This window comes from Paralichthys olivaceus, chromosome 10, assembly GCF_024713975.1.
Source record: "Paralichthys olivaceus isolate ysfri-2021 chromosome 10, ASM2471397v2, whole genome shotgun sequence".
Classification (NCBI taxonomy): Eukaryota; Metazoa; Chordata; class Actinopteri; order Pleuronectiformes; family Paralichthyidae; genus Paralichthys; species Paralichthys olivaceus.
Window position 1 is genome coordinate 14498973 of NC_091102.1, and position 17284 is coordinate 14516256.

A 17284-nucleotide genomic window follows, 5' to 3' on the forward strand; every position below is an offset into this window, starting at 1 on the left:
ATAAACTGCAGCAAGTATTGTATTACAGATTATCAAATTATTTTATTCATTCCATTTATTTCTCATTGGGCCTTCATTTCAAAACACTTGTATTACTCCTTATGTGTTGTGCTGTATGTCATGCAGAGCAGGAGCAAAGCCAGCCTCAACGCACGATTAGGAAGTGAACATGAGCAAATGAATCCTTCATAAAACGAGTAGACATGACTGTCTGTTTGTAAAAAAACGAGGAGAGTATTTTATTTTGTGCACTCTGGAATTATTTGGGTGAATGTACAAAGATAAGCCCAAAATAAGGCTGTATGGTGCGATTTCACACCTGAAAATCTGAGTAAAGGTTTGAGTATTTGTTACATTGTAAACATTTGATAAAGTTTCACATTGCAATCTATTAGGGTGGACTGAAGAATTCTTTATGATATATGTCATCACCTATGTGGGCTGCGTCTGACTGAACGATCTCCCCTCCCAAACAGTCCGGTAAGCAGTGAATGGCTGCCTAATCAACATATTGTAGTCAGCGTGTTTAGAGTAACAGGTACACTAATGAATGTATTATTTAGCATCTTCCCACAGTGTAAGACTGTGTTTATGTATCATGTGTTTTGTTTATTTATCATAAAACTGAGTTCGTGGTCCTGTCGCTGGGAGACATTGGTATTCTTTAGTGCCAGACTCCAAGAGAAGACGATCAGACCAAAAGAGTAAACAAGCGATATATGCACTGCCTCCCGTTGCCATGGTAACAGATGTGGGAACTGTCTCCCATCTCCCCATGGCAACAGACAAGGTTGCCAGGTCAAGATGGAAACGTCCGACCTCATCAGTGGGACAAACCTGGTCTGGACATACATTCATGTGCATGTGTGTGTGCTTGTGTATTAATTGTAGGTGATGGTGTGTGCATGCATGTCTGTGGGTATGTGCGCACAACAAAAGTGCGTTTGCACCTGCAGCGCTGCTTTAATAAAATCAGATCAGATTTGATTAAATGTGACTGTTGCTGTATTTGCCTCATCCTGCAGACACGAGTTAGTACTGAAGAGCAGACATTTTTATTTTTCATTTTTACCTCCATACTCCTGAAGACCCTGACTGGCATAATTCATTCCCTGTCCCCTATAATCCGTAAACCTAATTCTAACCTTGGAAGAAGGGAGGACTGAGCAAATGTCATCACTTTCCACAAATATCTCAAAATATCCTCCCTCTCCTCGTGGTCTAAAACTCAAACTGGTCCGAGAACAACATCAGAAACAAGCTTTCTTTGAAGATACACTTTCTGGCAGTTACCTGCCACATTAATTACGAGGTAAATTATAGAACCATCTCGCTCAGCGCACCGGCCATCTGGATGTGACTTGAGTTGTTACATTTCCATGAGAATATAATTATGCCCGTGAGAGTGTGTCAGGTAGATTTGGGCTCTTAATCCGTTTAAGAAATTATTGGCCCGTGTGAAGTCGGTGAAATCAATACCAGAGCCTCTGACTGCAGCCTGCGCAGTTTGTCCTCTGTATGCACACCGAGTCATATTAGCCCTGAAATATCTGTGCAGAGCTACTGAATTAAATTTTCTGGCACATTTGTACGGGTATATATTTTCAAAAACACCTGCCTGCCTGAGTTCCTGGTGGCCTGAGGGTTTAAGATGCTGACCGTGACATTGGAACATTTGTAGGTCAAGATTTTTGATTCTCTCTCTCTGCCCTCTCTTTCTCCATCAGCTGTCGACTGACCATGATTAAAGAGTAAAAGCAAAATTTCATAAAAGATGAATCAAACATTTCACGATCCATTTGATGAATTTAAGTGAAACTAATAGCCTTTGATGTATGAAGAATGCAGCAGGAGATTCTCCGGGTCAGACACCATCACAACAACAGGACAATGTCCACACACTCACAGGTGAGGATCGGCATTTGGTTAACATGCAGGAGGGAGGAAAAAGGAATACATTCTGCTGCCAAAATCAGAACCTCAACATCCAGATAATTTCAAAATCCAGAGTTCAGTACATGTCTGAAAGCAGCTTATGAAAGCACACAACACACCACAGAAAAATGCAGAGTACACATAGTATAGGCTGTGGTGTGCTGTTGAAAGCCTTGTTATGAAAGACTGATGTAACTGTACTTGTGACTGTATTTGCCTTTCTGAGGATTTCATCCTTGACCAGTGGAGGAGTAAATGTAGTTTCAGAGGTAGTGGAACATGGCCAATATCTCTGGGCACGAAACAGAAAAAATATTTTTAACGCAGCCAGAAGCTGGGTTCAGAACTCATACTTGCTTCTCAGGCACATATCCACACATCAATAAAATGGAAACAGGCGGGTGTGAGGAGGGACTAAAAACCCAGGTAGCAGGTGGGTAGCTCCGACAGCACCCTGAGGCGTACTCACATGTTGAGTGGCAGCTGCACCTTGGCATGGGCCAGCAGCTCAGAGGTGATGGATGCCACTTTGGGGGGCACCAGTATCCCTGTCGATGAGGGAGAGGGACCAGGGGGAGAAGCATCCTAAAGACAAACAGAAAGATACACACAGAGTAGTTTCAATTTAAAATAAATATTGCTTGCGTGTGCCTGCTTGCCACTATGCATCCTGGGTATTATTCAGAGACAGCAAAAACACATTGAGCACAGGTGTGATGGCAACCACCTGCAATGCCTGTGCAGTTGAAAGCTGTCAGAAAGAGAAATCATTTTATTCATATGCAAGTGTCAGAATGGATGACTGGTATGACTGATATGTTATATCTTGAGGGAAAGCGTGGCCAAAGAGAAATCAGCTTTGCAGAATGTAATTGCATGTTTACTGTATGTTTAGAGGAGGAATAAGAAATAACAGGAACACAAAGTTACTTGTGTGCTGCACTAACCTTTACATATTAAATGTATGACCAGCTTAAAGAAATTAGATTTTGTACTTTACAATTAACAACCAAACAGAAAATAAAATAAGAGAGATTGTTTACTTTAATTGTTGACTCGTTAGTTTATCGTCAGAAGCCAGGTAAACCCATTTCAATAAAGATTTAGCTGGAAAGTGAGTCAAACTAACCCGTCGTGTTTTTGCAAAATCTCGTCATTGCTGGTTTCCTCTCAGTCAGCTTGTAAACAAATGCACATGGGTACAGCTGTGATAATGAGAGGTTCAGACTGCAGCTTGTATTTACGACAGAAAAGTATACATCCCACATGAAGGGGGAGTCAAGTATAGCCAAGAGCAAATCTTGCATCGTGTCGCTTTAATACTTCCACACTTTGACTACACTGAGGTACCTACCACTGCTACACACTAGTGTGTATGTGTGTGTGTGTGTGTGTGTGTGTGTGTGTGTACCTGGATGCGTGCAGCAGCTCTGGGGTCAGAGGAGCTGATAAGCACCGGGTGGGAGATCTCCATGCTATGCCTGTTGTTGAGCTGGGCGGCCCTTTGGCTGACGGACAGCGCCGAAAACGAATGTCGCTTCTTAGCGTTTTTCTTTCCTTCGCCTCGCCGATGGCCAGAGCCGTTCCCATTTGACGGGGAGGCACTGGGTGAGGGGCCAGGAGAGCAGGGGCCCAAAGGGGCGGGTTCAGAGCTTGGACCTGGAGCATTCGTTGGCGGAGGTTTGTCGATCTCCATCAACTGCTTTGCTGTTTCGTTGAGCTGAGAGGAGAGGAGAGGCATTTCAGATGTTAGATGTCAGCTCTCAGTGGGTCAAACACAACATCATAACAAGTGTGTTTGTGTAGCCTCTCATCACTTGTTCTTCCTGGCAGCTTTTCAAACTGTGAGTGTAACAATCATCACTTACAGCAGATGGTCTAGAGAGAATAACACACACTGACCATTTCTCCTTTAAACAAACAGGAACTAGAATAACTCACATAAAGACGAACATCCCTTTCGCTTTTGTTGGTTGTAAGAATCAGGTTTAAGTTCAGTATGAAGGTGGATTTCAGGAGGAATAAAGGACTACGTAGATTTTCATACAATATGTAAGTTCAGCCACAAGGGGTCTCTCAATCAAAACAATAACAAAAGACCTAGTTTGATGATGTCATGAGGCAGCATGGTATCAAGGAGTTGTCTTCACCATTTCTTGTCCCATAATCCTTTTGGGTCACTTGTGTGTTGCACTTACTAGTGATCAATACAAACAGTGGAAGAAAAGAGCAGCCGAATGGCTAACCAGCTAGGAGTGTTTTTCCTTCATCATGCTTTAGTTGTAGCAGAGATGGGCAAAGCCAGGGGTAAAGCGAATGTTGCGCAATTAAAGGGAAACCATAGTAAATGTACCTTGAATAAAACTGGGTATTTTTGTTTTGAACATTTTAGAAACTGTAAATGCAGAAGTCAAGTCTTGTTGTTTTTAGACATTTTAATTTTAATTAATCGTTAGGTTTTTATATGTGAGATCTTATGGATGGAGCTGCATGATGAGAATTTGTGCAACTACACAACCCACAGAAGTAATGGGTGATCTAAACATCTTACTCTTTCTTACATGGCCCAAAAGAGAAGCAGGCTTTTAGCTTTATCGTGTTTTTATCCTCCACAGCATTAAGTGAATGTCAGGGCTGGGTGACAGCAATCTCCTGTTTACTTTCAGTATTAGCAAATACATCCATCCATACAAGAAGTAAACATTCCCTGCAGCACAGAGTGCATAATTAGCTGTATGAATAGAATGGTCTGGTCACAGCCCTGGATTTTAATAAAGGTGGAGAATGTTGTTGGTATTTTTTTCTCAGAAACTGCAGAGAAAGAAACACCTGCTTTCTGATTTAAGGTCACACTGGTCACGCTGATATTTAACGTCTTCAATGGTTATATGAAGAAGTGCGACACCATTAGTAAGGTATGACCACCTGATGAATACATGGCTTTGACATGACTTTGATATTAAAAGCTCTTCAGATCTGCTAACTTCAAATTAAGTCCTTTTAAAATACACTTTTTCAAAACTTCATGAGTGTCTTGATTAAACTGATATATCATGGCTGAGGCCAAACCTCATTGTAAATATAATACCTTTTCTAAATAGTTAATTTATCATCCTCTGTGGTAAATTCATCCAACAAGCACATGAGTAGTACTATGAGCACTCTATAGGGACACTTGAGGGAAAAAGCTATTTTGCTTTCATTTCGAGGATGTTTTGTTCAACACACAGTGAAAACTCTGTAGTTAACATTCTCTCTCCGTACTTGTCTCTACAGCGTAAAAGCAAACGAGTAAAGCAAATATTACACCTACAGCTGAGGTGTTTGTCTCTACATTAATGTTAACATCCTTGATGGAAATTCTTGGAGTAAACTTCGTAAAACTCTGAAGGTTGTGGTCTAATTCTGGTCTTAAGATATAGTGGGTCATGAATTTAAAGCAGGCCCACACACACACACACACACACACACACACACACACACACACACACACACACACACACACAGACACACACACACACACACACACACACACACACACACACACACACACACACACACACACACACTCACACACACACACACATACATACACACACACACAAACACACACACACACACACACACACACACACACACACACACACACACCACCACACTGAAAGAGAGAGGCCAGATTGAAACAGGGTAACAAGAACTAATATGTTGACAGTCAACATCAGCTTCAGCCCTCATTTACATCAAAATCATGTCTGTTTAACGTAACCCAAAACTCCAGAACAATCCCTGGAGAGGAAGTCAAGCACTATTTTCTGTGTGTGTGTGTGTGTGTGTGTGTGTGTGTGTGTGTGTGCAGGACCGACCCGTCTCAGCTCAATGTTGGCGATGTTGTATTTCCATATTAATAGATATGCTAATCAAAGCCGAATCATATGCTAATGAGCTTGATGGATTGATGCTGCAGATATAACTCTGTTTGCTCTCATGAGGACAAGCCAACTTGCACATACACATACACACACTGAAAAAAAGGTCAGAAAGCACGTAAAAAACTTATATTACGACCCTTCAAGTAACTTTTACACATGCATTCAAGTTTGTGACTCCATATATACACACACACACAGACATACAGTAGTTGCCAGTCACACACACACACCAATGACTGCTGTGTCAGTTTCCTCCTAACGACCAACGCTATAGTGCCCAGTAATGCTGCAGTAAAGGAGATAAGGGAGGAGAGAGACAGAGAGAGAGACAGAGAGAGAGATAGGAGAGAGAAAGGGAGAGAGAGATGGTGTTGATAGAGACAGTTTTGGCTGAATGAAATCTCCAAGGTCCTCTGTTATGTTTGCTGCTCACTGTACACTGTGTACTCTGCGTCTTTTGGAGGGTGAGGGCTCTCTCCAGGTAATACCAAGGCCTGAGCTGATGGGCTTATGTCTGCACTGTGAAAAGGGTAAGCCAGCAAGATACATGCACGGCCACGCAGGCACGCACACACACAAAACCAGTGGCAAGTGACATCTCCCTCCTGCTGCAGAGACGGTAGGGTGCATAAGCAGGAAGGAAGGAAGAATTAAGAGAGAAAAGAGAATGAGAGAAGGAATATAGAAAGAAAATAACAAAGGAAGACAGAAAGAAATAAAAGATGAAAAAGGAAGACATCCAACCCAAATGAGCCTGTCCCATTTCATCTCTCATCGACATTCATCTTCAAATCCAAATCTTCTAACAGAGATCCTAAACTTTTACAACACACCCTCATTAAATCCATTCAAAGTCAGGACTGGTGCAGTACATTAAAATCAACACCCAGCGTCCATGTGTATGTCAACCTCAGATACACCCACCTGAATCAAAATCTAACCAAACTCAAATTATATGATAATTTCTAAGCACCTGCAGTTTTAAATACATCTGTTGCCATATTAGTAAATCATTAAGTAGAAACTCATGTATCTGTAGTGGTTATAGTGGTTATTAGTAATGAAGTGTTTTAAATGTGTTAAAATAAACCTGCACAATATGAAATTTCAAACTTCACAAACCATTAAAAACTTTTACCACATTATTCGCAGTTTTTTCTTTAAACCCAGAGAATAAGACAGAGGGAAGTCTCCCACACTGAGAAAGGATTATTATATCACTGAATTTCATAATTTAAGAAGCAGCATACAAAACCTCAGTGGATTTATATTTCATTGGCAGGGTTATGGTCAATTAATTTAACACAAGTGCAGCCATAACTTCTGCAAAATAAAAAAGTAGCATAATAAAAATGCTTAAACAAATAAAGGCACAATCCACAGATATATGTAATGCAGATCTTTTACAATAATGGGAAACTCAGGAATACTCTTCTATAAATGTCACACTGATGCATGCAGCCATATAAAAAATGTATTAATTTCTGAAACTTTTCTGATTCTGCTGGTGGTCTATTCCATCCAAAGACAAACTGATAAAAGTCTGATCATGTTTCAAAACATTACAGGAGAAGCATTTTACAAAAAGCACAATATTGTAATACTTGTAAAACAGACTAGTTGGTGTTGTCGTTGGAGATCTTTCACTGTAAATTGCTTGAAATATATTTTAAGCTGCTTCGTAACATTTTCTTTGGATCTTCTGGAGGGGTTCGAAGTGAGATTGCAGATGACAGTTGCTAGGTACATCTTCTGGAACGTTTTCTGCCAGCTCCCTAGTCAAACGTCCAAAAAACATCTAAGGAAAATTCAAAGCGAGTGAGTGGGCATGCTGATGAATCCTCTAATGTGTGACAGACACAAAACTGGAAGAATACAAAGATCTCAGGGTGAAAAACAGTTTCCACACATGTAGAAGAAGAATTTCTAAGATTTTAGAGCTTTTGGTGATAAGGACCGACCCCGTTGTCATTTGGCTGTAAACACAAACAAGTGATTTCCACAGTGGAATCTGTGCATGTCATGTTCTGCCTCATGCATGCTCTATCTAAGCTCCACCCCTCGCCTGAATGTTCTGCATTTTCCTGTAGTGTCTTCTGCTGTGACCCAATTTTCCAGACCTGCAGCTGATTCACTCTCTGTGGCCGTTCCTAAAACTGTACACAATCATGCCTCGTTCATCAGCACACTAACTATTATTGCATTCGCTCGCATATCAGAATCAGAACTATATTAAATCACTGCAAGAGAGCTGCATGTTACAAGAGGTTTAGTGGATATTGTCAGTTGGAGTGGTCATGATAAATAACGTTTTCTATCACACAACATGCATACACTGTTGGCACAGCCATCAGGGTGACTTTGGGGTTCAGTATCTTGCCCAAGGACAATTTGGAAGTGGAGGGGCCTGAACTACCTCTTTGTTGGAAGATCACACAAACACACCCAGTTGCCCCACTAAAGGGGTGGATGGAAGGACATTCTTCATATGCAGTGAGTGCCAATCACTTTACACACACTCCATAGTATTTTGACTTTTTGGTGCCATCCCAGTCATCTGCAAACCTCTCAAGTCAAATCTGTGTTTTTGACCCGATACCAACACAAGTATTCACATCGAATTCTGAGAAAAGTGCTGCAAGAGGTACTCCATGTTCCACACACCTGCACGCATGCACACACACACACAAAGCTCAGCAAGAAATCCAGCTGGGCCCCCCTCTTTAGCTGTGCACGCACGCACACACGCACGCACACACACACACACACACACACACACACACACACACACACACACACACACACACACACACACACACACACACACACACACACACACACACACACACGTACCCCTGCAGTGTCAGAGTCATGGAGAGGACTAAATTATTGATGCATCTCTATTTAATAGGAACCCCTGTGTGTCTGTGTGTGTTTTTGTGCCAACTTTCCACAGTTTATGGCTTAATCACCATTACCTAAGAGAGTCGTTTGGGCTAGCAGCTGATTTCAGGGACATGATTGGATAACCAAGACTCCGGCACTTTATAGGGTGCAAACCCCGGAGAGAGAGAAAGCGATAGAGACCAAAGAAAGAGTGTGCAGAGAGTGCAGTGTGAGTAGACAATGACCAGAACATTGATTTCACACGTGTATCTGCATGGATGTGGATATTAACACATGTTTTGTCCTATAATTGTGTCTTTGTGGGTGAGTGCATGTTCACTTAATAGCAGATGAAAAGCAGTAGAGAGCAACGTTTAAAACCAGCATGAAGGATGAGTCATCCCATTAGGCTCCGTCTCCAGACTCGTCCCGTCTCTACATTAATGAGCCACAGTGCACGAACACACAGAGTGCTGAATACTCTGGATCTGACCTTATCATATAGCACGCATACACATGCACGCACACACACACACTCACAGTGGTGCAAAGTGATACTTTCCAGTGTGAGTGAAGCCTTAAGAACAGCATGAAAGAGGGAATTACACCTCATCCTTCCCTTTTCCACCACTGGGTTTTTATACCATCCAGACCAAAATGTGCACGATATGTTTACAAGCTGCACAAGGATTAAAGTGAACTAAATTCCAGTCCTGAAAGAAGTGGCATTATGAAATAGGTAAATGGAGTGCTTGATTTTTTTCCCATCCTTTTACAGAGAGGAAATCCCGTAAAGAAACCTTTGAACCTACAAACAGCACTGTCAATTCAATTTGTTTAGCTGCATGTTTAAATATGTAAGTGATCAAATATACAGAAAATATCAAAAAGAAACAATGTAAAACTGAAGCAGAACACCATTTAGGTCAAATATACTGTATTAGACACATGGCAGCAAGTACTTACTCTCATGTGAATGATAAAGAAATCAAACATTGCAAGTTTTTATTACATTTCCAGTAGACTTTTTCTTTGTCTGTTACTGCTTTTAAATCCCTTTTTAAAACATTCTTTTCCAAAAAAAGAATTTAATCCCTCGGGTGAATTTCAAGTAACTTTATTCTATTTTAAGAAAAGTGCTACATAAACAAAGTTTATAACAATAACAATACTAGTAACATGTATTCTTAACCTTATTTCTCAAGGCAGAAAGGATATAAAAAATAATTTCTGCCTTCCTCCTGTTTCCAAGGTAGCGGCATAATAAATAAAAATTGTTATTTTCTGTAATAACTTGATATGTGATTGCTAGTATATTTAGTACGTGTGTGTGTGTGTGTGTGTGTGTGTGTGTGTGTGTGTGTGTGTGAATACCTCCACGTAGAGAATAGGGAAGATGCCAATCTTGTCTCCCAGCATGCCCTCTGCCCAGTTCTCGTCCACTCGCCTGATTACTGTCAGTACCTCATCCTGAAGAGAGAGGAAATTAGTGAGACAACTACACACACACACACACACACACACACACACACACACACTAACAAACACACGTACAAACGAATATTTAATTACTTCTGAATGAAGGAATAAGGAACAAATTAATAAGAGCAATGATGTAAAGGGTTAAAATAAGCACTGTGATGTTTTTGCAGCTCATTGACTACTAATCAAGTGTCGTGCCAACACTCTGAAAGCAGACATGTGCATTTTTAGATTGATGGGAAGCCACTGGTTTCAGATCATTTCACATGATTTCATTTCAAATGTTTTTCAGTTCAGTTCATGACAGATGTCACTGCTCATCCTCTCCTGTGCACAGACAGACTCACTCAGTGCTGCTATATTCAAGATTTTTACCAAGCAGCAAAATGTCTGTTGCTTTTTTAGCAGCAGTGTGCCATTTTGGACGAGTGCAATCTTTAAAAATACGATTCAAACCTGCTTAAGTCAATATAAAACTGTAAACACAGATGAAATCACTCTCCTCCAACATTTTATGAATTAAAGACGCTGTTTTTATGACCTTGGCGCAGGATGGGAGTTACTCAATGACACCACAGACGTCGGTAGTGTGACCGAAGGAAACCACTAGCTAACCTATTCACATTTATATTTAACAGATACAACACAAGTACTGTATGAGTGTGTCAACTCTCTCAACAACCTATACATTCCATCAAGAAAAAAGAGAATTTTAGAGATTTTCATTGTAAATTCATCAAAAGGCAGAAACTGAAATATCACATCGTCAGATCCTTTACTTCGAACTGTTGAAGAAGTATTGGAAGAGATTCCAGGTTCAAGTCATGGTTATGTCTTAACAAGCCACCTGGATTTAGGGATTGTCTGATTCTCCCCCGTCACAGGTGATCAGGACTGTCGGAGGACAGAAATTCGGTCTGTCCAATGATGTTTGATGACTCTGACTCTCAGCTTCCAGTTGTCTAGGATTCGAGGTTTAGTGTCATGCAAACCCTAAACCCAGTCTGAGGTCATGAGTGCTCCGAACCATCAGGGAAAGATTAATGCAAAGTCTTCTGCACTAGCAGCATTCAGGTTTCCCATAATTCAAATTAGTCTTTTTTTGTCCGTGATGCTGAAAAACACCACCACAGCATGTTGCCATCACAACCATGCGTCCCTGCTGGGATGGTCTTTGTCAGGTGATGAGCAATTCCTAGTTTAGTCCAGACATGATGACAGTTCAATCTTGGTTTCATCAAACCAGAGAATCTTGTTTCCACGCTCCTTTAGGTGTTTTTAATGGTTCTTTCACTAAAGAGAGGCTTCTGTCTGGCCATATGAACAGAAACTGGGAACCTTCCATACAGAATTGTTTCCCCAGAGCTCTATGGGAAGCTACTTCCTTATAGAGACAGCTGTGTATCTGACAAATCTATACCAGCTATTAATCTGTTCCTTGGACATCTGTGGCATCTAAGCAGACATGTGGATAAGCCATTTATAAATACAAATTCTAAGGACTGAGTAAGCCTGGCCTGTTAATGAGGCTTGATTATTGTGATTGTCCAGTGAACATGTACACAGTTTACTCTTATGCACATCGGAGTGACTGTATGTCTGTCGCAGCTGAAGTGAAGTGCACAGCTTTAATGGAAAGTTATGCTGAACACGATGGTTCTATACGTGTGTCAGTGAGAGAGAGCACAGTAGCGCTGCAGGTGTTGCATTGGTATTTTTAATGTGTCAGATACTTGTCCATTACACAACATTGTAATCTGGTTGGTAAATAGTTAATAATCGATAAGTGACGGTTATCAGTAAAAACTATTTAAACTGCATCCCTAGTCTGAATACTTATGTCAAAATGACATTTAAATTTATTTAAACTTTTAACAAATTATCCTTTACTGAAATTCCATTTTCATAAGAGAACTATTAATTTTAACAACTTTGACTTACGTTTTGCAACATAACAAAATGTAAAAACATTTACTGGTCTTTACTTTGTGAATGCACAATATATCCACCACATGTGGGGAAATAATATGTTCCCTTTTCACGCACAATAACACAACCACAGACATCTCCTATGCATTTTTCCCTCTGCTGCTCCTCTCCTCACATGAACATGAGGATCTTGGCAAGGCCATTAGGGCTGGCAGTGATAATGGTAAAATGTCTGTGTATTAGTCATACTAAGCTATTACCTCTCACACTGAGAAAACAATATCACCCACATGGTTCTGCATGACAACATGCGCACAGCACACCACAGGGTTCGTGCATCTCGAGTGAGAGTATTGCTTCGCGTAATTACTCCAATCAGTAACCTGTTCATTAGTTTAGCAATAAAACACAAAGTGAGCGATGGACGCTGGATTATACGTTCATCTTGATGCAGAGGGCAGTGTGTTTGGGATGAGGAATCTGTGACTCTGCTTTGCAATGCAGGGGTCTGACTGAAAACATCTAGTGAAGAGAATCACAGCGCACTGTAATTTAATAATCTTTCTCTGTCCCTCTCCACAGACACTCGTGCACAGAGTGGATGTGTCAGTGCGGAGACAGAGTGGAGGTGTTGAGTGTTCAGTTCTAGCACAAATGAGCCTGTGTAACAGCAGGAACAAAATGATAAGGTTTGAGGAACAGAACAGCACAGGGAATACAAATTACTGTTTACAACAGACCCAACCAGGAAACACACTGAGAGGCTTCTCTCATCTTTGTCTCTTCATCTCATCTCCATCCTTTTCAAAGTGTGACAAACAAGATTTATTTTGAAACAGCAGCCACTCATGTCATCCACCTCTCATCAAGGAGAAGGTCTTCATGGGTCAGAAATATTGGTATCAAGTCAGAATGCGACAGCAGTTCAGTTGTAACGTATTCTTTTCAATGGCTTATGCCACGTAAGGACAGATTTTATGCTGCAGCAATTAAAATTCGAGTCAAACAGGCATGTCAGATGTGTTTTAACAGTTTTAATTACTTTTGAAGTTTCATTAGCAAGCTCCCAAATCTCTGAAAAGTGGGGGTTAATATTTACAGAAAACTTAACTAGCTAAACTAAACTAAACTTAAATTTGCTCTTAACCCAGCGGCCAGCATAGCACAAATTGTTTTTCTATCTGAAGGGGCCTTCAGTCTGAAACAATCCAGAGAATACCCACTGCAAATTATATTTTCAAAAACAAGTAGAGATCAAATCCAGAGGGGACCTGAAGTTCGTCAGAACCGCGGATAATTAGTTCTAATCCCAAAGGTGGTCGACCTTAACAGATTGAAACAGAGACACCGATACGGGTAGCAGCATGATGCTCCACTAATTAACACAAAGCCTTGTTAAGTCAGAGAGAGTATAAGTGCGTCTTCCTTTTCCAGCACTCTCCACTTCACACTTTCCCATCTCCTGTCAAAACATTTTTCTCCTGCCATGTCGATGAAGCAGCATGTGATCAGATCTGAGAGCGAGTTCGCACGCACACACACACTTTCAGGATTTGATATGTTGACACACAGACCTGTGATCTGAACACTACCAGACCCATCTGACCTCATTAGACTGAAGATAATTTGGACCTGGTTAACGCAGAGTTCTGGGTTCAGGTCTAGGAACCACATGGTATGATTAAAAATGAAAACACTTCTAGTTGGAGGTTCCTCGCTGACTAGAGAAATACATTTGAATATTTTATTCATTGAGTTGCTGGTGTAAATTCAGTTTTAAAGGCTCTTCTATCTTAACAAAAAACAGCTTTGTTTTCCTGTGCAGCTTCTTGGCCTTAAATCTTGAATGTGAGCAGAGAGAATATCAACTGCCAGCAGCGTCATTCCAAAAACATGTGTGACAGTTTGAAAAAGAACTTCTGCCAAATCCTCATGTAGACTGGCTGTGAGACATTTTACAGTCAGCAGCTGCTGGATATCGTCTTCACCCTTGAAATACATCATCCAGCATCAGACCCACTGACTCACAGAGCTGATGACCAACATCAGCCAATGAAATCCTGTCCCATTTGAACAAAATCAGTACAAATTATGAACACAGGATAGAATAAACCAAGACAATACAGTATAAGAGCACCAAAGAAAGTGTCATTAACTTATAAATTGAAACTTGATAGGATTCAGACTGTATACCTCTTATAAAAAACAAGAGAGTTTGAATCAGAACAGATTTCAGAATTAACTACTAAAAACTAGAGATTAGGGATGGGTGATATCGCGATTATTTCAAACCTTTACCTCAATTTCAATTAATTAACGATTATTTTATGCCACCCGCCTACCTGAACGGCATCTGCAGGGCAAAAAAGAAGAGATTTCTGGTAGTGTAGCATTTGCCAGATCTAGCTATGGCAGCAATTTTGCAAGATTTTAAGTCAAAAAAGTCCCACATGTAAAACAGTATGTACCATATGCAAGATTTTGATTTGAACAGATGGCACTACTCAAAAGATATATTTTTTTATTTTTTTATTCAAAAGAAGTAATAACATCCTTTCTCTATAAGTGTTTGTTTGTCAGGTGATTTAACCTGAGGCCATAAAGCAATAACAGCAATAATCAATTCTGTACAGGGTTAGTAGCATATACGCAGCTGGTAAAATACAATAAAAAAAAGATTGGATAGGTATTATATATCAGCCCATGTGCAAAGTCCAGGTATCAGAATAGGTATGGGGAAGGTATAAATGGTATCTGAACATTGTCTGATGACATTCATGTTCGTCAATATTTTTATTTTTCATATAAATATATAGTGCTTTTCTAGTCTTATCCACCACATTCACACACACATTCATACAGCGGTACAATATGTACACAGCATTCACACTGCTGGCAATTTGGGGTTCAGTATCTTGCCCCAAGAACCCTTCGGCATACAGACTGGTAGATGGAACCACCAACCTCCTGGTTAGTGACCTACTCTATATCCTGAGCCACAGCCGTATGTATGTTCTGACAAGTACACACAATATGTATATTACCACCTCATGAAAAAAAATATCTACAAAAACTATGCCAATTAAAAGTAACAGTATTTCAGCTGTAGTCTTTGGCTGCTATAGCTGTGCACACTTCCTGCTTTGGATGCAAAAGACTTTTACCCTGTTTAGAATGGCAGCAGTTTACATTCTGAGACTGAATCTGATGTGAGGCATCAGGACTAATACATTATTAGTGTGCTACAAAGAACCAGCCTAGTTTTACACCACAGATAAGTGTTGGCTACTACTTCTTTATTTATGCTGCTGTAAATTCTATCCATCTCTCACATCTCTCCACTGATTCCTCCACGCAGCCTGTCCACACCACAACTATTCTGTGTCTAGTATAAAAATAGTGTCCTCAGGAGAGTGTGTGTGTTCAGAGTGTGTGTGTGTGTGTACAGAGTGTGTTACCTTGCTGAAGGCCAGACAGTCTTTATCCTGGTCTTTGTCTTTCACCTCAAAGTCGTACAGTGCCTTGCCCTGTGGTGGTGTCTGGCTCAGGGGACGCAACAACTGGATGTAACTTGCGGGCAGGAAACCGTGGCACCCGTTGAGCTCGCCGTGGTACCAGTTGTCGTCCACCTTGCGTCGCAGGATGATGATGTCACCCTTGGAAAACTGGAGGTCGCCTGGTTCTTTTCCCTCATAGGAGTAGAGGGCCTTCCCACAAGGAAGCGCAGGGATATTCTGAAAAATACACAAATGCACACAAACCCTTATTGTACAAGCGAAGCACTTTTTAATACGTGCATTTCAAAAGACGTCAAAACAAAGCAATAAACATGCCCTTATGTTCAGTGTGCTGGACAGCAACAAGAATTTGTGCTGAGTCTTTTTTTTTTTTTTTCAAGTGGTAATGGTCTGAAGGGACAGACAGATTGCGAAGGGAAGAGGTTCAGGCATCACTGGTGAGTTTAGCTTTTTTCTGATTATTGCCCTGGTTCTCACTATAGGGGGGGTACATTTTGTTGTAGCAGAATTAAATACAATTGAATTCAATGTTGAGCTATTCTTCAGCCCTACATTCATACATACAATTCAACTCGAAACAAGGTCATTGACATCGCATTTTAAGATAACTTCCGACAATCTAAAATCCACACTGACACTAAATTACAACTCGCCAGAAATACATAGGAACCATCAAACCACTAGATTAAAGCTCTTTCATGCTACTGATTCAACTGGTTTTCTGTGGGATAGAGCAGATTACCCGCATGATCTTAACCAACACTAGAAAAGAGGATCTCTTTGAAAAAGGGATGCTCATCGCTTGAAGTGCTATCCAGCATCGTGATTAAAATACAGTAAAAGGTGAGGTGACAGGTGTATAGCGCAGCATTAAGTTCATTTTCAAACCTTTAGAGAGTATTAAAACCAGTGCTGTCAAGCATTAGTGTCACTGAGTCGAAATGATGACAGATAATTACACCGTGCAAACCTCAGGCTTTACAATTTTCTGAGTTTAGTGTGAGCTGCTGGTTCAGTGTATCCCTCCTCTAAAGGAGCTGGGAATTCTGCCTTTGTGCCATAACTGGAAACAATTAGTTTCAAGTTTGTTATGTGGCAGTGGAAACACATTGTCTCTGTTGTATTGTTGTGCCTGTTTGTGTTGTTCTCAACTCTTTTCATTTTTGCGTTTGTGCTGCCCCATATTTGAGGAATGAGGCAGCGACTCCTGCAGCGACCAGTAAATTAATTGGGGAAGGGGGGGGGGCAGCCCAGGAGACAAACTGCAGCAACTCAAAACTGTGAAAAATCCAATATGTTGCCCTGGAGACAAACTTGTAGAGCATGGATAGTTGGATATGTGTTCCAAGTTTCATTTTATTCCCTGCAGCAGTATGTGAGATATGACTGATTATTAAAATGTTTGCCAGGTAATTGCTGCTACCTCCTTGGGCTAAACACTGTAATTTTGAAAATGCCATAGCAGTGTGATGCATGCCTCCCTGGGGATTCATCAAAATCAAGAATGTGTTGTCTCACATATCACAAGTCACGGTCAGACACACACTGACCAATTTATGCCGCCAAAACGGATTTCTCACGTGATACAGCAGAAAATGGTCCAAA

At 40.7% G+C, this 17284-nt stretch overlaps 1 protein-coding gene across 1 annotated transcript in view; it reads right to left on the bottom strand.

The window, feature by feature from the left end:
- Nucleotides 1-17284, bottom strand: part of LOC109631290 (E3 ubiquitin-protein ligase SH3RF3) — a 96377-nt gene that overhangs the window by 22859 nt on the left and 56234 nt on the right. Inside the window, exons 2-5 of the mRNA XM_020089935.2 lie at nucleotides 15620-15895; nucleotides 10125-10220; nucleotides 3347-3655; nucleotides 2405-2520 (exon numbers count right to left, since the gene is read on the bottom strand). Coding sequence (XP_019945494.2) covers nucleotides 2405-2520; nucleotides 3347-3655; nucleotides 10125-10220; nucleotides 15620-15895 — 797 coding nt within the window. The remainder of the gene's footprint in view (nucleotides 1-2404; nucleotides 2521-3346; nucleotides 3656-10124; nucleotides 10221-15619; nucleotides 15896-17284) is intronic.